General features: G+C 41.0%; 1 protein-coding gene across 5 annotated transcripts in view; it reads left to right on the forward strand.

Moving 5' to 3' along the window:
• Positions 1-2,231: 2,231 nt before the first annotated feature.
• MAP3K20 (mitogen-activated protein kinase kinase kinase 20) overlaps positions 2,232-27,644 on the forward strand; it is a 131,270-nt gene continuing 105,857 nt past the window's right edge. For 2 of the 5 annotated variants that reach the window (XM_037912580.2, XM_037912581.2), the window contains exons 1-2: positions 2,232-2,383; positions 10,467-10,656. In XM_037912580.2, the coding sequence (XP_037768508.1) occupies positions 10,498-10,656 (159 nt within the window). In that variant the 5' untranslated portion in view covers positions 2,232-2,383; positions 10,467-10,497. Of the gene's footprint in view, positions 2,419-10,017; positions 10,309-10,466; positions 10,657-27,644 lie in introns of those variants that run through there. The other 3 variants (XM_043525234.1, XM_043525233.1, XM_043525232.1) reach the window with 3 other exon arrangements.

The following is a 27,644-nucleotide window of genomic DNA, read 5'->3' on the forward strand; positions in this document are numbered from 1 at the left end:
TTATCCAGTTCTTTTTTGAACCTAGTTATACTTTTAGCAATCACAACATCCTGTGGCAATGAGTTCCACAGGTTAGTTGTGTATTGTGTAAAAAAGGAATTTTTTTTATTAGACCTGCTGCCTATTAATTTCATTGGATGGCCCCTCATTTTTCTATTGTAGGAAAGGGAACAAAACACTTTTCTATTCACTTTTTTACACCACTCATGATTTATAGACCTGTCATATCACCTCTTAGTTGTCTCATTTCTAAAATAAATAATCCTAATATTTTTAGTCTCTCCTCAGATGGACACCATTTATTGTCTGAACCATGTCCAGTTCCACTCTCTTGATTCTGAGATGGGATAACCGGAACTGGACACAGTATTCAAGGTGAGGGCACACCATAGGTTTAGATAGTGGCATTATATTTTCTGTTTTATTTTCTATCCCTTTTCTAACATAATGTTAGCATTTTGACTGCAGCTGCACACTGAGTGGAACTTTTCGGAAAACTATCTATTGTGACTCCAAGATCCTTTTTGAGTGGGAACAGCTAATTTAGAAACCATCATTATATATGTATAGTTGGGATTATTTTTTCAAATGTGCATTTTTTGCATTTATCAACACTGAATTTCATCTGCCATTTTATTGCCCAGTTACCCACTTTTGTGAGATCTCCCTGTAACTCCTCCCTGTCTGCTTTGGACTTAATTATCTTGAATAATTTTGTATCATCTGCAAGCTTTGCCATTTCATTGTTGACCCCCTTTTCCAGATCATTAGGAAATATATTGAACAGCCAGAGCCAGTTCTAGGTTTTTTGCCACCCCAAGCAAAAAATTTGCTGCCCCAAGCTTCGAGAGCGCAACTGCCCAAGCCAAAAAAAAAAAGGGATGGCCGGAATGCCACCCCTGGAATTGTGCCACCCCAAGCATGTGCTTGCTTTGCTGGTGCCTAAAGCCGGTCCTGTGAACAGCACAGGTCCCACTACAGATCCTTGGGAGACGCGACGACTCACCTCTCTCCATTGTGAAAACTGACTATTTATTCCTACCCCGTTTCCTACCTTTCAACCTGTTACTGATCCATTAGAGCAATGCTTCTCAAGCTATCTGATGTGGGGGATCAGCAATTCTTTCTTCCAATGTGCGCGCAGACCGGCAGCCGATGGCTCTCAGACTGGACCACCACTTTGAGAAGCACTGCATTAGAGGACCTTCTATCTTGTCTGATGGCCCTTTAGTTTCTTTAAGAGCCTTTTGTGAGGACTTTATCAAAGACTTTCTGAAAATTCAAGTACAGTATATCAACTGGATCACTGTTATTCACATGCTAGTTGAATCTCACAAATATTTCTGATAAGATTGGTGAGGCCCAATTTCCCTTTACAAAAGCCATCTTGACTCTTCCTCAATTCTGATAATTTTGTTCTTTACTATAGGTTCTATCAGTTTCCCCAGTACTGAAGTTCTGCTCACTGGCCCGTAACTGACAGGATCTCCTCTGGAGTCCTTTTTAAAAAATCAGTGTTAGGTTAGCTAGGATCCAGAGATCTGGTACAGAGGCTGATTTCAGTGCTAGGTTACATACTATAGTTAGTAGTTCTGCTATTTCATATTTGCATTCTTCAGCACTTGTGGGTGAATACCATCTGACCCTGGTGTCTTATTTTGGTTGGCTTATCAATTTGTTCTAAAACCTCTCCTATTTGGGACAGTACTTCCTATTTGTGACCCAAAAACAATACCTCTGATGTGGGTATCTGCCCTGTGCAGCCTTTTAGTGAAGACCGATGCAACGGGCTTGTCGTCCTAGAGTACTGCTTTAGCACCTTTGTTGTCCACACTGCCTATTTGGCAGGCTTCCTGCTTCTGATGGACTTTAAACCAAAGTCACTGTTAATTTTTGCGTCTTCAGCACATCGCTTCTCAACTTCTTCCTGGGCTTGTACAGGTTACTTGCCAGAGTGCGGGTTGCTTATTTTCCTCAGCTCTATTTAACTCCGGGAAACTAGTCACTCTGAAAACAAGGCTCAAGTCTGGGACAGCTAAAGACCTGTCAGCTTTGAAATTTCCCCGTCCTGTTGCTTGGCCGCATCCTGCATGTGGAGGATTCTCTCCCGCCCCCATTTGGTCTCTGCCCCACAGTTCGGTGTCTCTCATTTCAGGCCTGGGCTTGCGGGGGGGACTTAGCTCCTCGCTTGAGGGCCTTCGCTGTGTGACAGGCGTGGTGCCCGGGCCCCCGGCCCGCTGGGGCAGCGCGCGGGGTGGTGCCGGCTGGCTGGCTGCACGGAGGCGGGGTGTGTGGCTGACTCCTGGAGACGAACCGGAAGCGTGGGAGACACCCCGCCGGCAGACGCGGTCACGCCGGTTCCAGCCTCCCCGCAAGCGCCCAGGTGAGTTGTTCGCGGCCCGGGCTCCCGGGGAGAAGGTAGGGAGAGGAGAGCGCCGCGGGCTGCTCCCGGCAGGGGGCCGGAGCCGTGCGCTCGCTGGCGGCGGGGAGCCCCTGGCCGCGGCACCTCCCACGGATCCGCCCGGGACGCTCGGCGGGCCTCCGGGCACAGCCGCCCCTCAGGAGCCAGCTCCCCGACCCGCACGGTGACGAGCCGCGGCTTCACTGCGCCAGCGGAGGGCTGGGGTCAAGCTGCCTCAGTTCCGCCCCCGGGTTTGCGGCTTTGTCCCGAGCCCACCCTTCCCCTGGGGAGGACCCGGGGGCGGGAGAGCGCTGCCCTGGCGGGTTTGTGGCTCTAGCCCAGGAACTAACAAAACTCCAGCCCTGCTCCCCTGTAACTTTCAGCATTGGCAGTCAGAGCAAGGGAGGCAAGAGCTACGCTTCCCCTGCAAGCCTGGCATTCAGTCACACACAGTTAACTTTTGTATGATTGCTTCCTTCTGGCTGGCCGCTGGTCCTGCTTTTGATCTCAGTTGCACCGTGTAAATCTGTGCAACTCCACTGACCTCTGATTTCAACTGAAATCAGAGTTCTGCACAAGGATGCCATTTGCTCTTTCCTCTTCTTGTTCTGACATGTCCCCCCCTCTAAGCCATAGCAACTTTGAAAGTCCTTGGAGATATTTTTGTATGCCAGTATGTGACCTGACCTTTCCTCCTTGGAGCTGAGTCCTCTGCTCAGCATCCAGAGGAGGCCAATTTCTTTGAAAAACAAAAACCTTGCATTTGGTTTTGCTTTTGGTAAGGGCACATATATAGTTCCCCAGAACTGAATTAAAGTGTAATGGCTTACATTATAAGTGTTAGGTCCTATTAATGTTTTGTGAGTGGCAGAGAGAGAGTGTGTGCTAGCATACAGTGATATAACAAACCATTCAGAATAAGAAATTCACCTTTAAAAATAATATTTATTTCTGATTATATGTAGGACTTGGACAGTTAACATTTAACAAAGAGAAAGTTCTCCTTTTTTCTCCCCTTTTTAAATGAGATTTCAAGTGAATTAATTTTATATACACATAGTAAATACATTGGACACACGCTGCCTTTTCCTTGCATTTTGCACTCCCTCAGTTTGAACACTTGAACTTAACCTTCCTTCTCCCCCCCCCCCCCCCCCACAGCAAAGCAATATATTCTTCTTGTCTTTTTGTTTCTGTGCTGTGGTATTTCTACATCTGTAATGTTTCTTGCCTCGAATATGACTTTATTTTTATATTTCTTCCATAAACCCTCCATCCAGCATGATTCTTGTAGAGGTTCAGTGGTTAACCATCAGTATACAATGGATATTTAATTTTTTAATTCAGAAGCAGAACTAATTTGCAAATACTGGATTAACTGGGACAGATGTAGCTCAGTGGGGTGGTGATTTGGAAACATCTTTAGGGCCCAGTCCTGCATGGTTGAATTTAGTGAGAGTAGGATCAGGCTTCTTGAGACTAATGAAGCTAAACAAATTAAGACCCTGACAAAATATGTAGACATTGATCCTGGAATCAGATATGCTGATGCCTGTGTGGAGGCCCATGGCTCCACAGATCTGACTGCAGAATCAAAGCCTTGTATTGTAAACTCCTTACCCATGTTGTGTACATTGTTGAATACACTGTTGGGAAATAATAGCGTAAAGTAACTAAAATGGTGCAAGTGACTTAGTATCTCTGAGTGTATATTTTCTATTTAAAATGAAACATGAAGAGTCTTAAATCTCCACATGCAATGCAATATAGATCTAAAATAGAATAGTTTTGAATCATTTAAACTGAGCACTAAATTGTGTGATCATTCTCTGAAACTAACAGATATATAAACTTCAGCTATTCAGACAAAATTAGAAATAAATTACAGAGGTTTTACAATTTCTTAGTTTTCAGACACATGAGATGGTAGAACTATAATCATGTGATAAAGGTGTGCACAGTGTTGATTTTGTCTTAATTTATTGTAAGAATTAGAGAAAGATTAGCAAAATGTTTATTTTAGAACATTGCATGGAATTTACATCTTGTCCTTTTAATTTTTATCATAAACAATGGGGTGATGATGGCTCTGTTTTATATACAGAGTTTCTCCTGCATTATTTATTTCTTTATGTAATGAAGATTACATAAATGTAATCTTACATAAATTACATAAATGTAATAACAGATTACAACAGTGATTCCTTGCCCCTTTTCCAGTCAGACAAGGCAATAGACAACTCCTTTTTATGTTTTTAATTTAATTTTTAAATTTTGCTATTGAATGGAATATATTTGACCTCTTCTAGGACTAGAGACAGTATCAGAGTATCAGACTTGAGGATGGTCTAAAAATGGATGGCCAAAGATCTTGAAAGCCAAGGAACTGTTTTGCCAAATAAGGAAACTTGGCACATGTTACTGTGTATTTTAAGCTAGTACAAATGTAGTCCTACTTTATTGGCAAAGTGTTGGCAGTGTGTGACCCCAAAAAAGCACTGAAAACTACTTTGACCATGTTACAAAATCAGAAAGTGCGGTGAGGGGAGTGAATAATTTAGTAGCTCGCTATGATAATTTGCAATGGGATTGCTAGAAGTAATCCAAACAATTGAATATTAAAATAGCTCCAGGGATGTGTGCAACAGGACAGATTCAGTACTCTGTTTTATAAATGCACACAAATCTAACACCAGTATATTGGGACACAGACATATTATGCAAGTTGTGCTAATCCTGTTCCTTTTTTTGTGTCTCTTACATTTAAACCATCAATGGCAACTCGATCTACACTATAAGTAGTAACTGATAAAATATTAGGGCTCTGTGCTTCCCTATGCACATACTGAAGAGGGGAGTTCTGCCTCTGTAGCATTTCCCCATCCAACCCATGCAAGCCCTTTTGCAGAGTTGGAGAGGACAGGGGAAGTGGGTGGGCTTCATCAGGTTCCATTCTCTAACAGTGAAACACACTGAGACAGAATTAATTAATAAAAACAGAGACTGTTTTTCCTATTCAGTGCTACAGGACTCCCTCATTCATTAGAGAAGATCCAACTCTAGGAAACTTCTCTTTGTAGAAGCTAGTGAGGCTCGATGACAGAGTGAAGGCAGAGGGCATCTGGCAGGTGTCTTTCGTCTTCTGTGGATCCCGCAAGATCCGTGTGTTAAGGGAACATGGGAGAGAGCAAACCACCCTTTGTGCCTCCATTCCCAATGGAAGAATTTGGAGGAAATTCTGAGTTTCAAAACAGACCTGTCTTTCATAGGTTGGTTATTCCTACTAAGAAGTGAATGAGGCCCATAGTTAAATGTGGACATCAATGGCTAGCTATCAGATGGTGTTAGGCGTGCTGAGAATTTATTACTGTATTGAGCTGATCATGCTGTTGCCGAACAATTTGGATACAAAGCGACATACAATAACAGACTGCTAGTCACTGAATTAAAATAGAAATCTAAAGTGCAACAGAATGTTCCTTAGATCCTCTTCTCTTTGGTGCAAAAGTCAACAATTTCTAAGATCGCTGCAGAAATTGCTCTAAGGAGGGAAAAAAAAAACTTTCCAAAAGAGAAGATGGCTTCAGTTCTTGGGTTGTATTACTTCCAGCTCATGTTAACTGATAGAAATCAAAATTGAAGTTCAAGAAAGGAAAACTCTTTATTTTCATAAGGTGATAGGTTCTTTAGAAATACCTGAGAGAGAAAATGACTGAACCATTGCTTCAAATACTTACAGTTCACAGTATTACTGAGCTGCCACAGCTTCGCTTCATAGACAACAAAGCCAATTAACATAGTTTCCTCCACTGCTATAGTACAATAACAGCTAGAATGATAGAACTGTGAGGAGTACAAAGTTGCAGGCTATTGTGGTAGTTCTTTTTGAAAGAAGCAAAACAGAAAACTGTTACAATGAAAGATGCTCTTGTCTGAAAAGATCTGAAAATGCAGTGCTCAAGAGTAGAAGAGTGAAGCATTTGTTTTGGAGTAGAAGTATAAAAACTCAGTCTGGGGCCTAACGAATTATAAGAATTTTCTGTTGATCCACTGTATAAACCCAGATTTGGCACACAATTGTAAAGTATCTCTTAAATCACGACGACAAGTTAATTAATAATGACATGTGTAATACTCATATAGTAGTAACAGATACACCCAAACAATTGTTTTCTCCCACAAAACAAAGGGATTAATCTTTCCAGTTGACGGTTAGCTGTTTTGTAGCTATACTGTAGATATGAAATAACAGTCAAATAGGTCTATTCTCTCATCCAGAAGAGGGCGACTGTGCATAACTCATGTTGGCATTAATTACAGATACCTGTATTAATAGCAGTTACCTGCATACATCTCCCATGAGCTCACTGGAAAATATATTTTGAAGAATGTAGTATGAACCAGTGTGTCATCTTTAAAATGTATTAATGATATAGTATGCCAGTGACTCAGATGTCTCTAGGCTTGTAGACAGTAGCAGATAAACTGTTTGCATTGGAAAGGAGTAAAGTTAGGGAGATATAAAATAACTTTTAGACATTTTCATTGATGGGGAAAGATCTATTGTGGATTTTGGGAATTAGTGAGTGAGTGAACAAAGGGGAATAAAAAGCATCACAAAATGTACATTGATCAGTTTTGTGACAACTGTGATTCAGTTTTATTTATCCTTTGTGATGTACTAGTAAATGTTGAGAGGTATATTTTGTCTAAAGAACAAAATCTTAATAGCATAAGATCTTGCTCTGTGCTAGTAAATTTTTGAGAAGCTATGTGGGTAATTTATTCTGTGTGTATGGGTTATGGGATCTGTAGGTTCTACAATAATTTAAAATAATTAGGTAGCTCTGACAGCTATTAATGCAAATGGTGAATACAGGAAATAGTTTACCTGTTCCCCCAAGAGCATTTTCCCTTTGCCTTTGTTTCTGTTCCTTCTGTCATCTCCAGCTCAACCATTTTTCATCACCTGTTTACGATTCTCTGTCTAATTTATGGTCCAATCCTATATACATTTATGCACGTGTCAAGGTTCCTTCCTCACTCTGAACTCTAGGGTACAGATGTGGGGACCTGCATGAAAACCTCCTAAGCTTACTTTTACTAGCTTAGGTTAAAACTTCCCCAAGGTACAAACTATTTTACCCTTTGCCCTTGGACTTCCACTGCCACCACCAAACTTTATCTGGGTTCCTGAGAAAATGTAGTTTGGAAACGTCTTTCCCCCCCAAAATCCTCCCAACCCTTGCACCCCACTTCCTGGGGAAGGTTTGGTAAAAATCCTCATCAATTTGCACAGGTGACCACAGACCCAAACCCTTGGATCTTAGAACAATGAAAAAGCATTCAGTTTTCTTACAAGAAGACTTTTAATAGAAGTAAAAAAGAATCGCCTCTGTAAAATCAGAATGGTAAATATCTTACAGGGTAGTTAGATTCAAAACATAGAGAATCCCTCTAGGCAAAACCTTAAGTTACAAAAAAGACACACAGACAGGAATATTCATTCTATTCAGCACAGCTATTTTCTCAGCCATTTAAAGAAATCATAATCTAACGCATACCTAGCTAGATTACTTACTAAGTTCTAAGACTCCATTTCTGTTCTGTCCTGGCAAAAGCATCACACAGACAGACACAGACCCTTTGTTTTTCTCCCTCCTCCCGCTTTTGAAAGTATCTTGTCTCCTCATTGGTCATTTTGGTCAGTAGCCAGCGAGGTTACTTTAGCTTCTTAACCCTTTACAGGTGAAAGGATTTTTCCTCTGGCCAGGAGGGATTTTAAAGGTGATTACCCTTCCCTTTATATTTATGACAGCACGCAAGTAGCTTTACTGCAATTAATAATTCCATTGTCTACAGTGAGACTACTCAAGTGAGTGAAGTTAAGTAGGTGCATCAGTGTTTGCAAGACTGTGGCTTTATGATGTAAGTCCTCAGGGTAGGGAGCTTGTCTTTTCATTTGCCTATAAAGCACCATGTACACCTGTAGTACTGCATAAACAATAATAATTAGCTGTGAAAACTATTGAAGTGAAGAGCACAAATGGGCAGTTTCTGGCCACAAGGAAATAAGGGGCTGATGGCAAAGAAGCAGGAAAATAAAATTGAGTTTATCCAAAAAGAGGCTGGAATGTTGGGAAGGTTGACCAATCTCTGTTCCCAAAAGTTTTCTTTTTTAAATTTCATCTATATACAGCACAGTTTCAAAGGATTTGAGCCACATAAGATTAATAAACACCAAAGTAAATGCAATAACAACACTAGACCTGCGTAGGGAAGCAACCAAAAAAGGTTGCCACATAATTAAGATTCATCCCAGCTCACAACACACCAGCAACAATGCACTTCAGCTCAGAGGGTTTGGTAAGAAAAAGAACCCATATTCCCTCACAGATGGTCTGGGAGACAAACTACGTTTGTCTCTAAATTCTGTGTCCTAAATTTGCCTCTCGAAAAAAATGCCTTCAATAAAAGTATTATGTTGTATCTTGCATCATGGACTAAATAGTCAACCAATGCTTTCAGCCTTATAGGACTTTGTCAGTGGATAGTCAAAATGTTTAAAAATAAGCAAGAAAACCGAGAAGACATTGCAGGTAGTCCTAGGCAATGTTTAAAGAACCAGTTGCTGCTTCACAGCTGGAGACCTGCAGTAACCAAATAGTGACTGAAACTGGATTTCTAGTCAGCTGTAATCTAAAATCCATAGCACAGTTGCATTGAAATCTTGGGGGGGCAACCATAATCATTTTTTTAGTATTACAGTAGAGCCTAGGAACCCCAATCAGTGATGTTTGTGCTTGGCGCCATTCAGACATGTAACCTAGAAGATAGTCCAGGCCCCAGACAGTACACAATGCTTAGATCCTGTGTTGATGAGTACTATAGAAAACATAAGGGCTTATTTAAACACAGAGTTGCACTGGTTTAACTCATGGTGTAATTTTAATTGGTGCAGAGGATGCCTGGACACACTTATTTTGGTTTAGCTGAAGTTAATTAGGAACTGGTTTAACCTAAATCAAAATAAACCACTCTTAAACTGAAATACAATTTTCCACAGAGGAATTAAACTGGTTTAGATAAATCAGGGCAAATTAAACTGGTGCAAGTTTGTGTGTAGACAAGCCTCTGACAAATCATCTTATAGAAACCTTGCAAGAACTGCAGGATCCCACATGCTCGGCAGCGCCACTGAGGATCAAAACCTTTTTAGTTTACAACACTATAAAAAGAGATTCAAAATTAATCCACAAATGTGATGGCTGTGAGTGATCAGCCACCCACTTAGGTGATAATAACATTTTTAAAAATCTATTACAGCCATAGGATTTATCACATAATCTACTGGAAGGACATTCTGTTCCTCTGACAACAAATATGGTATGATCTCTTAAAACTGTAAAATCCATTCTTGGCAGTATGCTCAGGATTTCACATATTAAAACTGAGAAATTATTTTCCACTTATGCTTTGTTGTAACATGCAAGCATAACTGAGTTACTTTGGGAAGAGATTTTTATTTTGGCCATCTTTTTCCATGTCTTTCTACCTTTCTCAGCGTGTGGAGAGTACATGGGCCTCAGGCTTACATCGCACTCCTGCCAGAATGTTCAGTTGCTTAGGCTATGTATATTTTCTGTGAAGTGATCACACAACATGGAGAGATTGCATGCTCCAGATTCCAGAACTCCTATGCAAGCTCCAGCTGAAAGTGCATTTCCCGTTTGTCAGTGTGCTTCATGTTAGGGGACCTGTTGACGCACTAGCCTTTTGCAGTGCTGCTCCAGTGTGTGCAGGAAACATCACTAAATCCAAGGAAAATTTCTAACCATTTCTCTGCAAACAGCTGCATCTCAGAGTCTGGACAAACTCTATAAAATGTTTGCATAGGCTATTGGCATGTGAGTTTCTTAACTTTATTTTCCCTTTGATCTGTTCAGTGGTTTTTGCTGTAACTTGTTTATGGCAATCGGTTCTTGCTTTATGATATCTAAAGCATGGTTAGGAGTGTAATAATTCTGTGGAACAGACGTATTAATTAGACTTTTTCTCCTTACAGATTTTGTTGTGGTATATTTTGTCATTATGAGATGTCGTCTCTCAGTGCTTCATTTGTGCAAATTAAATTTGATGACTTGCAGTTCTTTGAAAGCTGTGGTGGAGGGAGTTTTGGGAGTGTTTATCGAGCCCGATGGATATCACAGGACAAAGAGGTGGCTGTAAAGAAGCTGCTCAAAATAGAGAAGGAGGTAAGAATTCACTTCTGGGTATTTTTCTGTTATGAAACAAATTACTGTTAATAATATCTGAATGTTTTCCACTCTGTTCCTGATCAAGGAAGACCTCCTTGGGATTTTTTTGTTTTAGTTATTTAAGCCAGTTGAATGGTAGTTGTTAGAGTTTAAACATGCTGAGTGTCTTCTGCATCTGTCCCACAGGATTCTTCCTGCCCTGCTCCCTCTTACCCCTGTCAGAGGTCCCTTGCCACAGTGACCCTCTGGAACAGGGCCGGATTAATGCAGGGGCTTTAGGGGCTGCAGCCCAGGGCCCCAGGCTAAGGGGGGGCCCCGCAAAAATAAATCCGTAATTATATACAATTCAGTGGTCACCAACCTGTCGATCGTGATCGACTGGTCAATCCTGGAGCCTCTGCCTGTCGATCGCAATCTCCGGGCCGCTAAAAGTCCAGCGGCGCAGCATGGCTCAGGCAGGCTGCCTGCATGCCATGGCCTCTTGGAAGTGGCCAGCTGCTGACACGTCTCTGTGGTCCCTGGTGGCGGGGGGGCAGGCGGGTCCGCGCACTACCCCCACCCCCAGCACTGTCCTCGCAGCTCCCATTGGCTGGTTCCCGGCCAATGGGAGCTGCAGGGGCGGCACTTATGGGCACGGGCAGCACACAGAGACACGCTGTTCCCCTCCCCGCGGGGGCGCAAAGAGAGGTGACAGCAGTCGGCTGCTTCCAGAGCGGCATGGGGCCACGGCAGGCTGGCAGCCTGCCTCAGCCCTGCTGCACTGCCGGCCAGGAGCCACCTGTGGTAAGCGCCTCCCGGCCGGAGCCAGCACCTCTCACCCCCTCCTGCACCCCACCTCCCTGCCCCGGGTCAGAATCCTCTCCTGTACCAGACTCCTTCCCAGAGCCCGCACCCCTCACCCTCTCCTGCATCCCAACACTCTGCCCCAGCCTGGAGCCCCCTCCTGCACCCAAACTCTCTCCCAGAAAGAAATTAATATAACAGCTGTTCTAAGGTAAGGAGTAGGCTATTTTGAATTAACTATAGTCTACATGTTTTAAGACTGAAATGTAACCACAGGACGGCTTTATGTAAATTAAAAGGCAAGTTTAGTATAGCGTTAATAGCCTCAATGCCATAATTGTGATCATTTTGTTTTAAATTGGGAAAAAGACTTTTATATAGGGGCCCCACAAAATCTAATAGCCCCGGGCCCACAGGAGAGTTAATCCATCCCTGCTCTGGAGGAGAAGAGCAAGGTGCATCCTGTGGGCTACTCGGTCCCATTCAGTACTGTTGGCCAAACCGATCACCAGATAGTAATAGGAAACAGTTGAACTCTCCTTTTGCCTTCTTAACCTTCTGGCCTGTGATTGAGGGAGCAGCCTTGGTCCTGCACCTTCCATGGTATAAGTCTTCATAGAGTTAGCCCCAGCTTTTAGTTGGGTGTTACCCCCAACTTCCCTCATGTCCACACAGTAAAACCTCACCCAAGTTCAATGGTGCTTTCAGCTGATCTGGTTGCGGGTGCAAGTTATAGACTAGGTTCCACTTTCAGGCTCACTTAGCAGTGAGGACACAGTCCTAAATGACTCAAGTGCTAATAGTCCTCCAATGCCTTCCCACAGTTCCTCCTCCTCCAACGACCAGAAGGATGGACAAATTCTCCCATGATTCACTGGGAAAGAATCATAGACCAACTCAGCTTACTGCAGCACAAAGAACTAGGGAATGTACCCCCAGAAGCCCTGGTGACATACAGGGGGGTGCAGCACCTGTGAGAATGCAGTAACTTGAATAGGGTCATGCAATGAAGCTGCTCAAACTCAGGCTAGGCTAATCTGGGCGTCAATCAGCTGGACTAACTCTGCAGTAAAATCTTACCCTTGTGGCAGGGAATTGTCGAATCCTTAGACAGCCTTTCGAGTACTAAATCCTTCTGATTTTCACACAATATTCTTACTCCCCAGAATTGCAAAATGCGTTTGAGTCAGTTCTCAGTTAAAGAGGAGGAAAAAAGATTTTAAGGGTATTACATCTATTAAATATTCAGATGTGATGGTGTCTTGAATGTGACAGCATTTGGAGAGCATGATTGTTTTCCACTTCAGATGACAGTCCAAATTAAGATGTCAAATCCCCACATCTCCTGTGGAGGTCAATGGGAGATATGGATGCTCAGTCCCATTGAAATTCAGGATAGAAATTCAGTTTTTAATTTGGATTAATTTTTTTCATTAACTTTCTTAATTTTATTTAAAATAGAGCTGTGGGAATAACTGATTTTTAAAGTGTTTTTTTTTTTTTTTTTTGGTTCAGTGGTCATACCAAAAAATTGAATCAAAATTTCATTTCAGGTTGATCCATGACAAAAAAAATCTTCAGCAAACCAAAAATGTGGTGGTGGTTTTTAAAAATGTCTTCCAGATTAAATAAAACCTTTTTAAAATTAATTCTTAAATAAAATTGAAGTAAAACTCAAAACATGAAGTTGTACTGAATTAAAAAATCAAAATGTTTCATTTTTAAAGGCCAGAACAAAACATTTTGATTTTGGGAGATTTTGTTGTTTGTTTTGTCAATTAAACCATTTGGTGAGTTATCAAATTCACAAAATGTTTCAGGTGACCCAAATCAGCATATTTTGGCAAAGAAAAGTTTTGTCTGAAGATTTCACCCAATTCTAAAAAATGTATGTTTTATTTAAAAAAACTTTAAAAAAAATATTTTGCTTCCTGGCTAAGAACGGGGTTGCAGACCAACATAGATATTTGTGGCTGATTTAAAATTTGAAAAAACCCTGCTCTCTGGTAGCAATGGCAGATGTCACTGTACAAACATGAATTGGCAGCGTGTATCATGATTTGCTAATTATTTGATGCAAACTACTTAAAGCAACTCTTGACCTTGGTAACTATAGGCTGGTTAGCCTGACATCAATTCTGGGCAAAATAATGAAAAAGCTTCTATGGGATTCAATTAATAAAGGATGGGAACATAATTAATGCCTGTCAACGTAGTTTTATTGAAAATAGGTCTTGTCAAAAAAAACTGATTTCATTCTTTGATGAGATTGCAAGTTTGGTTGATAAATGTAACTACATCGATGTAATTGACTTAGACTTTTGTGAGGCTTTTCTGATTATAAAAAATTTAATTGGATTTAAAACTGGCTAACTGACAGATCTCAAAAAAATGATGGGCGATCATCATGGAATATGAGTCTTTCTAGTTGGGTTTTACAGGGATCAGTATTAATCCTGATGCTATTCAACATTTTTCATCAGTGATCTGGAAGTTAATATAAAATCATTGCTGATAAAATTTGCAGATGACATAAAGATTGGTGGTATCTTAAAAAAAATGACAGAGAAGTTGTACAGAGTGATCTGGGTAGGATGGGCCGATTGAAACAAAATGTGTGTTGTTGCAGTCAAATGCAAAGTTATACATCTTTGAATGAGGAATGCTGGCTATAGATTACGGGATTGTATCCTGGAAAGCAGTGTCTCTGAGAAGGATTTAGAGGTCATAGTTGACAAGCAACTCAACATGAGTTCCCAGTGATGCTGTGAGGAAAAGGACGAATGCAATCCTTCTGTGTACAATAAAAGCTTTATCTGGCATATTGGGTGTATGGGGGGTTCCGGTCAGTCAAAAATTCTAGTTAACTAAGAGGAAGGGAGTTTGGGTGTGGGAGGGGACTCAGGTCTGGGGTGTGGGGTGTGTGTGCAGGGCGCAGGCTCTGGGAGGGAGTTTGGATGCAGGAGGGGGCTCGGGGCAGGGGGTTGGTGTGCAGGAGGGCATGCGGGGCGCCATATCCAGGTGGCGCTCACCTCGGGCGGTTTTCTGCAAGCAGCGACACATCCCTGCTGCTCCTAGGCAGAGGTGCGGCTAGGTGGCTCTGCATGCTGCCTTTGCCTGCAGGCTCTGCCCCCGCAGCTCCCATTGGCTGTGGTTCACAGCCAATGGGAGCTGCAGAGCCAGCACTTGGGGCAGGACGGGGGCAGTGCACAGAGCCCCCATGGCCGTTCCTTCATCTAGGAGCAACAGGGACATGTCGCCGCTTCTGGGGAGCCACTCAGAGTCAGGAAGGGAGCCTGCTGGCCCCGTGCCAACTGGACTGTAAACCAGACTTTCAATGAAGATTAGAAATGCCAGTTTATAGAGCTTTCCAGTTGGTAAAGTGCCAGATAACACAGCTTTTACTGTATATCAGGAAAGTAGCGAGTAGGAATAGGGAGGTGGTTTTACCGCTGTATGTGGTATTGGTGAGACTGATACTGAAATATTGTATTCAGTTCTGGTATTCAGATTTTAAAAAGAGCCACAAAAATGCTTCAGGGGCTGGAGAAAATGCCTTAGCTCAAGAGACTTTAACAGCTCAATCTGTTTAGCTTATCAAAAGAAAATTGAGAGGTGACTTGATTACAGTGTATAAGCACATCACAGGGAGAAAATACCAGCTACTACAGGGCTCTTTAATCTATTGGAGAATGGCATAACAAGAATCAATGGTAGGAAGTTGAAGTCAGACATATTCAAACTGGAGAGTGAGGGTGACTGACCGTTGGCAAGGGAAGTTGTGGATTCTCCTGGTTTTGATGTCTTCATATCAAGACTGGATGCCTTTCTGGAAGATGTGCTTTAGCCAAACAGAAATTATTCCATTCACTACAGGGGTAATGGGTTAAAACTTAATGGCCTGAGATATACAGAATGTCAGACTAAATGATCTAATGGTCCCTTCTGGCCTTAAACTCTAAATCGTAGGGCTTATCTACAAAAATACTCAGAAAAATTAATCTGAATTAAGTAAAGGTGTAATTTTAAAGTGGATTAGTTAACGTCCACATGAGTTAAGGGAGTTTATTTAGAATTAAAATGGCTTTGTCAGTTCAGCTTAATCCACTTCCAAAGTGGAGTCTGAATAAGAGCACTCACACAAGGATTTAAAGCAGTTTAACCAATCCACTTTAAATTAACATCTTTTATTAACTTTTCTGAGTTCCCTGTGTAGACAAGCTCTGTGATAGTTAAGATTCTTTTAATATGTTGTTCAGTTTATCCAGAATTATGATTAAAAGCCATAATGATTCCCTGTAAATGTAACTGTCTTATCTTTCTGAATATAATCAAACAGCAACTTGTTATAACTGTACATATTTATGTTGTTTAGTTGATGTTTGGACAATCAGTGTTTTAGCCGAGAAACTAATTATTGCTGCTTATGGTATCTTTGGAAGTAAACGTTTTGGTAAATTTCCTTTTAAACTCCATGATTGATTCTCTTTTTTTTCTATTAACTTCTGCCAGTGATCCAAAACAATTGATTAAAGAAAAAAACCCGTAGAAGCGTTTTGGGGACGCTTTCTCATAAGTGTTTTGTCATTGCTAGCTGTGATTCCAGTGGTTGAAGCCAGGTTAAAAAAGCTATGGTATCTTTCTCTTGAGTTATTTTGAGTTTAAAAAGAACAAAAAATAAAGCAAATAAATAAATAAATAAAGCCATATAGTAAAGCTACAGTTTCCGTATCTGGTTTTCTTGATTAAAAATAAATATAAAATAAAGAGTAGTATGGTGTGTGTGATAGTCAAGTGAGATGAGCTCCAGTTGTATATATCTGAAGATAATGCCTACCCAAATGTGTACCTACATATCTTAACCAAATATGTATTCAGAGAAGCTTAGTTATGAACATATTAATAAGCATTTTTCAATGTTAGCTCATAGTTTCCTTATAAGCCATAATTAAATAATTTTGAGAAATGGGAAGAGCTCTATCAGACACCAACTTCTAACAGACAGACAATAAAATATGACTTCATATAAGGGTGTGTATGTGTGTGAATGAGCATAGATAAATAGGCATATTGAGAAGAAGAAATATTCTACAAGGCCCTGATTTGAATACCAAAGCTGAAACTCAGTGCAAGACTTTGATTATGTAAACTGCATCTCAAATGATTATAAAATAGCAGCAGAAACAAAATTAAACTGCAGCTTTACTATTTAATCCAGAATACTGGGGGGTGGGTGGTTGGTTATAAATAGGGACCTGTTCTATGAGTTACTTTTCATAAACTAGTATTTAATGATTCAGATGAGTAGTATGATGTTTAAACTGTGTGCAGGAAAAATAGAATTCTTTCCTATACTGTAGGAATGTTGCTAGTCTCCCAGATGCATGCCTGTTGTTTTTGTGCATGGTCAAAGTGAATTAATGTCTGGGACCCTGATTTGACATCCATTTAAGGCCTTGTCTACACTGCCACTTTACAGTGCTGAAATTTTCTCGCTCGGGGTGTGAAAAAATACAAGTTTCAGCACTGTAAAGTGGTAGTGTAGACAGTGCATCAGCGCTGGGAGCGCCACGTGGGGGTGGTTTTTTGTGTTTTTGTTTTTTTTACAGCGCTGGGTGAGCTCTCTCCCAGCGCTGGTGCCGCAACTACACAGCCATGTTAAAACGCTGCTGCAGCAGCGCTTCAACATTGGTCGTGAAGACACACCCCAAGTCAGTCAGAGTTGCATTGGGCCCTAAGGATCTAATCCTACAAAGTGCTGCTAATCCTCAAATCATCCCTAACTCAATAACCAGCACAGATTTTCACCTGATGGAAATGTTCAAATTCACCTATTGTTTTAGACACTGCCTCTTTACATTTTAACTGAGCAGCATCTGCTAACCAAAATCCCCTCTGTTGTGTTGTAGAACTGTGCAGTTCAGTCATTATTCATCGCAGGTCATGGATTACTATGGGGGTTTTGAGTAACTGTTCTCAGAAACTGTGAAGGTAATCAGAAATACTTTTTTATATTTTAAAGTTGCTGAGATGCTGCAGCTCATTTCCATAAATACCTTTTTAACAGACTGTGATGATTACAGATATAACTGTTAGTGTTGGAAAAACTTAGTCTGAAATCCTATTTTTTTCAACCAGTAAACCAGCAAATAAAATAAAGAGCCTCTGCAAGTTACAGAGGTTTAACTAGCTCTTATGTGCAACTATTGGTGCACTACTCACATTTTCTTGTTGGAATTTTGCCTGAAAAATGCTTTGATTTAATTTTAACATCACTTTTCTTTAGCAGTACTTTGAAACCTTGCAAACTATCCTTACACTATTGATGGACAATAGTAATATGTCTGGTTTGTTTCCTCAGTTTCTAGCATGTATAAACATTGTTTTTTATAACAGGAATACTAATATACAAAGAGAATAATTCAGTTTTATGCAGCATACCAGTAGTAAGAAAACACAGCCATTATAGTATCCATCATAGGTGCTGATGGTGGTCTGTACAAGCTGCAGTGTAAACTCTGAGGGTGAAGATTGGGAATTGTGGCTAAAAGGAAAGCAAATTAAACTAAACTATTACTGAAAAAATATTTCTGGAGAGCCATTGATTCACCAGCCTTACCACTTGTGAATCAAAAATGTTATTTTTCAGTGTGCTATTAATTCTCTGTATTTTATCCTGTCAGTCATGCCTGGATAATGTATTTTAGTTTTGTTGAGCATCAAGCATAAAAACATGTTTTCACTAGATCTGATGCTGTTGTCTTTGAAGTCTGGCTACTCCCAATGGAAATGAATTTTATATTGTCAGGTTTTCCAGTTTAGATTAGTTTATGCAAGGAGCTTATGCTGTTGTTTTTTAAAACCGATTTATAAAAGTGGACTTGTTACATGGTTTAAAAAAAAGAAAAGAAAAGACAACTTGTTTGCATTTTTATTTCATGATACACCTCCAAAGTGGGTCTCTCCCCTAAATGCTGCCCATATATGTAACTTCCAAGCTAGATGAGTTCAGTTTAATCACATGAATGTCACAAATGTTTGCAGTCTTAAAAGAGAGTATGTGGTAATGCTAAATCTAGGACACAAGAGTAGGAACTGCAAATGACTTTCGTGAGCAACAAGAGAAAAGCAACAGAGTAAAACAGAATAAAACAAACTGAAATCAATACTTAACTCAGTCAGGACTAAAAATAGAGGTGTTCTTTTTGCTTGCAGTTTATAGATATTAAAGATACTCGGTGGCAGTCTTGACTGGATTTCCTTTCTGGGAGGTTTATGTGATGAAGGGCTATTTTAATGTCATTTTATCAGCTCTTTATAGGAACTATTTTTCCCTTTCATCTCAGTATCTACAAATAATGCTTTTCTGTAGACTGTTTCTTCTACTAAAACTTCTGAGAATCTTCATTTTAATTCTTCTATTACATTTAAGAGGGGGGGAAAAGGCCATCTTCTCGGTAACCAGCTCAGTTACGCTAATGGTGTCTACAATCATCCTTGCCTCCTGTTTCATTTGTCTTTTGTGAAAAATAAATAATTTAAGATACTTAACTTGACTCTGAGGAGAATGGTGCTCTAGCCTGTTGTTCTTGTTCCACCTCAGCATTTGTTGGGCAGGGAACTCTGGCTACTACGCTGTCCACTTCAAACGTTGTAAAATGAATAGTTGTGGCCAGGGGAGAGACGTCGAGTAAGAACCTTTGGCCGTGCCTGCTGCTGAAGTTGGTCTTCCACTCTTTTCTCAAGGAGATTTTTATGGAGGGCTTAAATCCAGTAGGATTTCTGTGTTTGTTATTTTCCCTGGGGACTGTAGACAGAGGATAGCCTTAGATGATTCATTGAGCACAAGTGCTACTTAAGTCTTCAGAGTTATTGATGTCACAACCAATATGATGCCAAAACACTGTCAATGTCTAGCAGAGACACTGTTGGAAGAGATGGTATGACCTCCTCAGAATAGGCTGATTGCTGGAAAAAATAGGCTTTATTTTTTCATTGTGTATGTATGTGGTTTTTTTAACTGTATCTTCTAATCCAGTGGGTTTTCAAACTGTGGGTCACAACCCAGTACTGGGTCACGGAATGGGAAGCACTGGGTTGCAGTGACTGTGGTCAGCACTGCCAACTGGACCATTAAAAGTCCCATTGGTGGTGCTGCCCAGCTAAAGCAGGCTAGTTCCTACCTGTTCCGATACCACGCTGCAGGAAGCAGCCAGCAGCAGGTCCGGATCCTAAGTGGTGGGGGGCCATAGGGCTCCATGCGCTGCCCCTACCCCAAGCACTGGCTCCACACTCCCATTGGCCGGTTCCCAGCCAATGGGAGCTGGAGGGGGCGGTGCCTGCGGGTGAGAGCTGAGCGGAGCCGCTTGCACGCTTCTACCTAGGAGCCGGACCGGCTGCTGGCCACTTCTGGCGTGCAGCGTGGTCCACGGTGCCAGGACAGGCGGGAAGCCTGCCTCTGCACCCCAACTGTGCCACTGACCGGGAGCCGCTGGAGGTAAGCCTGCGCCCCGACCCCCAGCCTGGAGCACCCTCATGTACCCCAAACCCCTCATCCCCAGCTGCACCCCCAGCCCAGAGCCCTGACCCCCTCCTGCACCCTAACCCTCTGTCCCATCCCAGAGCCCCCTCTGACACCCTGAACCCTTATTCCCACCCCACAGCCCTCACCCCCACACCTCAATCCTCTGCCCCAGCCCCGAGCCCCTCCTACACCCCAAACCCCTCATCCCCTAGCTCTATTGGGTCATGGGCATCAACAATTTTCTTCAGCTGGGTCACCAGAAAAAAGTTTGAAATCCACTGTTCTAATCCCTTGTGCCAGCCTCCCCAAACCGTCATGAAAATGTATCACAGCTCCCGCACAAAATCCAGTTGTCTGCATTTTATCGCATGACAGATCTATTTATGAATATGGTATAGCCATACATTGGTACTTTCTAAAGTAATGTCCATGATGAGGTACATATTAATGTCATGCCTCTTATCTAAGGTATTTCTACTACATGTGATATGTTATACCCAAAGCTCCATGTGGCATTGTGAATCTATTATACAGCCGGAACCCTAGATTTGTATGTGGTCCTGCGTATCCTCTCCCTTTCCTATCCACCCACGGCCCACCTTGTCCAGTACAATCAGTATGATATTCTGTCTATTCTTTATTTTGAAAATAAATTTAATATATGCTGCCTCAATTTTAAATTTCCAGTATGCAGCAAATTTTTGAATTGCTAGTGAATAAATTACAGAAGATGTGATAGGAAGACTAAGGGATTAACAACTAGCTGGAGGACAGTTGGGGCTTTTGGGGAGATGGTTTTGGTCTTTGGTGTCTCGCAGGCTGTTGAAGCTTTTGGCATTAGGAAAAGTATACATCTCCCTTTTCCTTTTATGCAGGTGCAGATTATTTTAAATTTGGAGGGAAAGCTGCATTACTCAACTCTCTCTGTTGGCAACCCTTGACACCAAATAGCTGCCCTGCTGTGTCCCCTTCTAATATCTGCCATGGTATTTAATGACCCATGGCTTTTGCTGAAATGATTAGCTATTAGTTATTGTTGACTTTTAAGGTATCGTCAGACTTCATTGTTAAGGAGATATTAATAGGAGCAATTCATGCATCTCTCAGGTAGTTTGAAGACTCAGGCAGAGATCCTTGTGTTATTTTACACTCCGCTCACATTATGAGTGTTCTCTCTGCAACTATTTAGACTGTAGGCCCGTGATACTCAAACTGAGGCTTACAAGCCACAAGTGGCTCTTCAATGTCTCCCCTGCTCTTTGCAGCACATGATATTAAAACACTGTGTGATTTAATTATTAACCAATCAGGATGCTTTTACTATGTTATTAGCCAATTGTACATAAAATAATACTTGGTCAGTCATTTTGCTGTGAGAATTATAATTCTTGCAGCAAAATGACTGACCAACTAAACTAAACATTTCCCCTGTCATAATGTTTAAACATGAATCTATAGTACTATGGCAAATGAAACGAATTCACTTGACTGTGGCTCTTTTGTGTAATGTTGATTGCTGATTTGGCTCTTGAACCACGGAGGTTTGAGTATTACTACTATAGACCATTTGTTTAGTGACAACATAGAGTAGCACAAAAGGCCCTGGTTATGGAAAATTATTTATTTTTCTTATTGAAACTAGGAACATGCTGTATGATGGGCTGTTAAAATGGCGTGAGGAGAGACTGAAAGGTCCATCTCCCCCTCGCTGTAGGATACTAGGCATAGGAGCATCGATAAGAAATTAGCTGTTCCTTCCAGCAGTGGACTGAGTCTCTGTTCTGTGGGATCCCTAATATGGGGTTGGAGGTATATTAACAGCTTAACTAAAACTCTACTAGTGTTACTCAAAACTCCTGTTGACTTCATGAGTTGAGTAAGGATCATATAATTTCACTCATTTTACATAGTTTCTGTACTGACAAATGGAGAAATAGTGATGAATAAGAGGCTATTGCAAATGCTAGCTCTGAGTCTAATATAATCAACTTAGGTCCCAGTTGTGTAAATACTTACACACAGACTTTATGCCTATGAGTGATTCTTTACATGTGTGCAAGTGTTCACAGGATTTGGATCCTCTCGTACAAGCTTTTTGGGGGAGAAACCATCTTTTCATTATATGTAGGTCCATTACCTAGCACAGTGATGCATCAGTCTTTGGTTTGTGCCTCTTGGCACTACTACAATACTAATAATAATGGGCTTTTGAATAATGTTTCTTTTCTCTGAGCGGGCCAGTAAAATACTTGGTAAGGCTAGTAATGCTCTCTATTTTTGCTTTTTTGTCTGTTTCCAAGCTTATTTTTTGTCTGCATCCCCACAAGGTGGCTGGGTGAAGTCTGTGCATACAGTTTTATTGAAAGCAAAAATCTCAAAGAATTTGCATGCCAACCTGATAGATGTATCAAAATTAGGGCTGTCAAGCGATTAAAAAAATTGATCACACTATTAAAAAAATTAATCATGTGATGAATCTTACTATTACATAATAATAGAATACTATTTATATAAATATGTTTGGATGTTTTCCACATTTTCAAATATATTGATTTCAATTACAACACAGAATACAAAGTGTAAAGTGGTCACTTTATATTTATTACGAATAGTTACACTATTAAAATACAAGAAATAGTATTTGTCAATTCACTTAATCCCAGTACTGTAGTGCAATCTCTTTATCATTAAAGTTGAATTTACAAATGTAGAATTATGTACAAAAAAAACTGCACTCAAAAACAAAACAGTGTAACAAGTCCACTCAGTCCTACTTTTTGTTCAGCCAATTGCTAAGACAAACAAGTTTCTTTAGATTTGCAGGAGATAATGCTGCCCGCTTCTTGTTTACAATGTCACCTGAAAGTGAGAACAGGCGTTCGCATGGCACTGTTGTAGCCGGCGTTGCAAGAGATTTACGTGCCAGATGTGCTAAAGATTCATATTTTTTTGCATGATTCAACCACCATTCCAGAGGATGTATCCATGCTGATGACGGGTTCTGCTTGATAACAATCCAAAGCAGTGCAGACCAACACATGTTCATTTTCCTCATCTGAGTCGGTTGCCACCAGCAGAAGGTTGATTCTTTTTCAGTGGTTCTGTAGTTTTCACATCGGAGTGTTGTTCTTTTAAGACCTCTAAAAGCATGCTCCACACCCCATTCCAATCAGATTTTGGAAGTCACTTCAGATTCTTAAATCTTGGGTCGAGTGCTGTAGCTATCTCTTTAAAAATCTCACATTGGTATTGTGGTGGGGCGGTGCCCCACTCCCATGCCAGATTGGGCTTCAGCAGGCCAGAGCGGCTGTGCAGGGCGGCAGCCAATCAGGGAGGGCCTGTTAGAAAGCCAGTTAGGGCCAGTATTACAGCCAGCCAATCAGGGCTAGGCTAGGCCCTAATAAAGGCTGCCCAGGAAGGGAGCAGGCAGTCTCTCCCAGGCCTTCAGAGGGTGAAGGTCCGTCTCCTACGTGAAGAGACTAGCACCAGGGACAGTGCAGTGCAGTGCTGGGCAGGCGCGGGGAGCAGAAGGGAACTCCCACCCGGTACCTGCTGGGCTGCGGGCCCTGAGAAAAAGGGCCTTGCCAGTGCAAAGGGGCTGAAGGGGAAGCAGCCCAGGGAGAGAGACAGACAAAGGGAGAGAAGGAGGAAAGGCAGGAAGGCTGCCGCCAAAGGGTCCCTGGGTCAGGACCCAGAGTAGAGGGCGGGCCTGGGTTCCCCCCACCCTTTCCCCTTGCACTTCCACCTCGCCATTTGGAGTGGCCATCACGGACTGCACCAGACCCTTGCCAAAAGGGGTTAGACTTTGGGGTGTGGTTGGCCATTGTAGCTGGGGCAAAGAGAAGGACTGCTCATAACACCAAACCCCTGGAATGGGGTGAGACCAGAGCAGTGGGCACTGCCAGAGGGCAGTGTCCTGAAGAGGATGCTGCAAGCTGGGAGCAACGCGGATTGACATGCCAATCTAGGGCGAGAGACAGACAGGACAGCACCGGCAGAGGGTGCTCTGCATGAACTGAGCTAATTCCCAGAGTGAACAGGAGGAGGCGCTGAGGTGGTGAGTCCCAACCTCATCACAGGTACCTTCTTTGCGTTTTGTCAAATCTGTAGTGAAAGTGTTCTTAAAATGAACACCATGTGCTGGGTCATCATCTGAGGCTGCTATAACATGAAATAAATGGCAGAATGAGGGTAAAAAACAGAGCAGGAGACATACAATTCTCCCCCTAGGAGTTCAGTCAAATTTAATTAACACATTTTTTTTTAACGAGTATCATCAGCATGGAAGCATGTCCTCTGGAAAGGTGGCCAAATCATGAAGGGGCATACGAATGTTTAGCATATCTAGCACATAAATACCTTGCAATGCCAGCTACAAAAGTGCCATGTGACAGTTCTCACTTTTTGGTGAGGTAAATAAGAGGCAAGCAGCATTATGTCCCATAAATGTAAACAAACGTGTTTGTCTTAGTGATTGGTTGAACAAGAAGTAGGACTGAGTGGACTTGTTAGCTCTAAAGTTTCACATTGTTTTGTTTTTGAGTGAAGTTATGTAACAAAAACCCCTATATTTGTAAGTTCAAATTTGACGATAAAGAGATTGCACTACAGTACTTGTATGAGGTGAATTGAAAAGTACTGTTTCTTTTATCATTTTTAAGTGCAAATATTTGCAATAAAAATATAAAGAGTACTATACACTATATTCTGTTGTAATTGAAATCAATATTTGAAAATGTAGAAAAACACTGGGTCATGTGCCCACCCCAGCACATGTAAAAGGCCTAGTGCCCGTGACAATGCTAACGTAGGTTATATGCTTGCCCCCTGCATTGGGATGAAAGGGGGAAGACAGAAGGCTTTGCACCTTCTTTTCTTTTCCTTCCACCTTGCACATCCATCCACCCAAGGCCAGCATGATTGAGCTCTTAGTGCTTTCCTTATGGGAGAAAAAAAATCTGATTTTTAGAATGAAAAATTAAGTTTAATCACAAAAAAACCTCACAACCGATCACTATGTTAGTATAGTTTGGTGAGAGCCAGGCAGAGCTAAAATTTTATGTTTATATACCAGCATATAGCATTCTATTTTTTAAAAATTTGGGTTCCCAGTAGCAGCAGTGAAAACAAAAGGTATGAGTAGTATCAGCAACAGAGGCAGTGAAGCTGTTAGCAGACTTAGAAAGAGAGTGCTGAATTGATTTGCATTCAGTTAACATTTGGAAAGTTAACTTTGCAAGCATACAGGCTAGGAACAAATCTTTAAAATGAAAGCTTAGATTCTACACAAGTTGTTGTCACTCATCTGTGGTGACTCTGTCTTCACTGGGTAAGTGTATTTCTCCAGTCCTGCTTAATAGAGATGCTCTTGACGTGAAAATCAGTCATTAAAAAAATAGTTTAAAAGTAGTGTTGGAGACTGCACCTACTAAAATCTTCCTGTGACGATGTGTTTTTTGCAAGCATCTTCTCCTAGTTCGGATCTATTTTTTTCTCTTCCCTGTCGCCCTGAGAAAGGCCTGCACAAACAAAAGAAATTAGCTGTAGGGAAACACACTAAATGATTATACCCAAAGTGCTGTCAACTTGAAAAGGTAGAAAATATTTTTTCTCTAGTCACTTTCAGCTCTCGTCATCTTAGATATTATTTGAGACAATAGTAGTTAAGACTGTACAGGGTGAATAAAAATATTTGATTTAAAAAAATCAAATTAGATTTTGTATTTAAATCAGATTTTTTAAAATGTAAATAAAAAAACAGGTGTAACTGGGTACAGGTGGGCCCCTTTGTCTTCTGCCACTTATTCACCCACAAACCAGCCAGAAACCTCTGCTTTGGTGCAATCACCTGTGCTCTTCCCACCACCTTGTAGCTACAGACAGTGTCAGGCTTGCAGCCAGCAGGGGAGAGTGGCCTTTAACTCCCTAGCTTCTCGCTTTCTTCCTGCCAGCCTTCATGTAGCCCCTGGTTAATGAGTCTGGCAGCTGTTCCCTGTTTGCCACTTAGGCCTGGACTTACTCAGCCAGCTCCAATTCCCCTTTTCTGATTGGAGCTGGTGTGACAGAGGTCTGGCTCAGGGTTTCTAGCCAATACCCTGTCACAACAGGTTTACTTATTAAAAAAAATTTTCTTTTCAAATTAAATTTGAAATTGTGAACCTATGTTAAGGCCTCAACTTAAAATAATCTATTAAAATAGTTTAAAATACCAAAAAAATATTAAACAGTATATGTTTGCTGCCACGTTTCAAAAAACAGCAACAAAAGCACCCTGAACTGCTGGAAGTCTCTGGCTAAGCACCTGCAACCAGCGTTTGCTGAAGTGATTAACCAGCTTTTCACAGCAATAGCCTCTTTTGCAGGTGCAGAGAGAGTATTTTCTTTGTTTCAGTTTGTTCAGGTCAATGGCTAGTTCATTCCAAGTTCAGAAACCCACTGGGAGCTGAATAAGCAGGAACACTTGTTTTCCTCTTGAAATCTGTGCATAAAATCTAGATGTGAGAGGATGGGATCTACTAGTTCCAAAATGTTGAAGGACATAGTGACCAGAAATAATCAGCTCAACTCACTAACTACAGATACGTCCCCTATTTAATCGATCAATTAGTTTTAAATGCAAAACATGGTTTAATAAACTTCTTGATCTTTTTTTTATTATGTATCCAGCACACTTAAGGTAGTTGCATTTAATAAAATACAACAAAAACATTAAAATGCTATTTATGCATTTTTAATTTAATTTGCATTTCCACCCAAATAGAGCTTGCCAAAAATCACAAGAAAAAATTAATCATCTGTTAAATAAGAAATGCATCTTCACCATTTTCTAACATCATAAAAATGGAAAAATGAAGTAAGTTAAGCTATATAATTACTTAAATAAATATGTATAGATGTAGTGTATCTTCCTGGTTAGGAAAAAAGCACCAAATTTAGCATAAAGTCTATATTTAGTTGCAAATCAACATGTTTTATTGGTTATCAACCAATGAGACTCAATCTTTCTTTGGGAACATAACTAAAAAGTACAACTGCAAAACATGATTAAAATTGATGATTTAAATCAGTTTCCTGCTTGCTGATTTCAATCTTGATTAAAATCGGTGATTTAAATTGCTTTGATTTAAATCATTCCACCCTGACACCATATCAGACAAAAATGATTTTTCTGTTTGTTTTATATGGACTGTGTCCCTTTTAATCACCTAAACCAATTAAGCGGCTATGTGCTCTGTTTATAATGATCTCTTTGTAAGGCATTTGCATACTAAGGTGACAACTATGGTATAAATGCTTAGTGACAGAAAGGTAAAAATCTAAACCGTTTAGTCATGCTACCTGTTATATGTTCTGTTGGTAGTATCCTGTACAGGGATTTGTAAAAGCCCTGGTGTCTAGTATTGTGTCCAGAATTCCCCTGGCTTCTACTCCTGGTTTCCCCTTCTCTATCTATATAGGTATTGATACCAAAATTATTACCATGGTCTTTTCCCTATAACAGCTAACTCATTCTCTCTTTTCTTGGCTATAACTTGATCCATTTGGACATTGATGATATGCCCTAGGTAATATACCTTCCATTTATAAGGGTCTCAAAACCGCTTTTTACAAATAATTCTGTGTGTAGAATTCTATTATTTTCACTAACTGGGAACCATAATATGAATTAGTCCTTCCA

Source organism: Chelonia mydas, chromosome 11, assembly GCF_015237465.2.
Source record: "Chelonia mydas isolate rCheMyd1 chromosome 11, rCheMyd1.pri.v2, whole genome shotgun sequence".
Taxonomy (NCBI): domain Eukaryota; kingdom Metazoa; phylum Chordata; order Testudines; family Cheloniidae; genus Chelonia; species Chelonia mydas.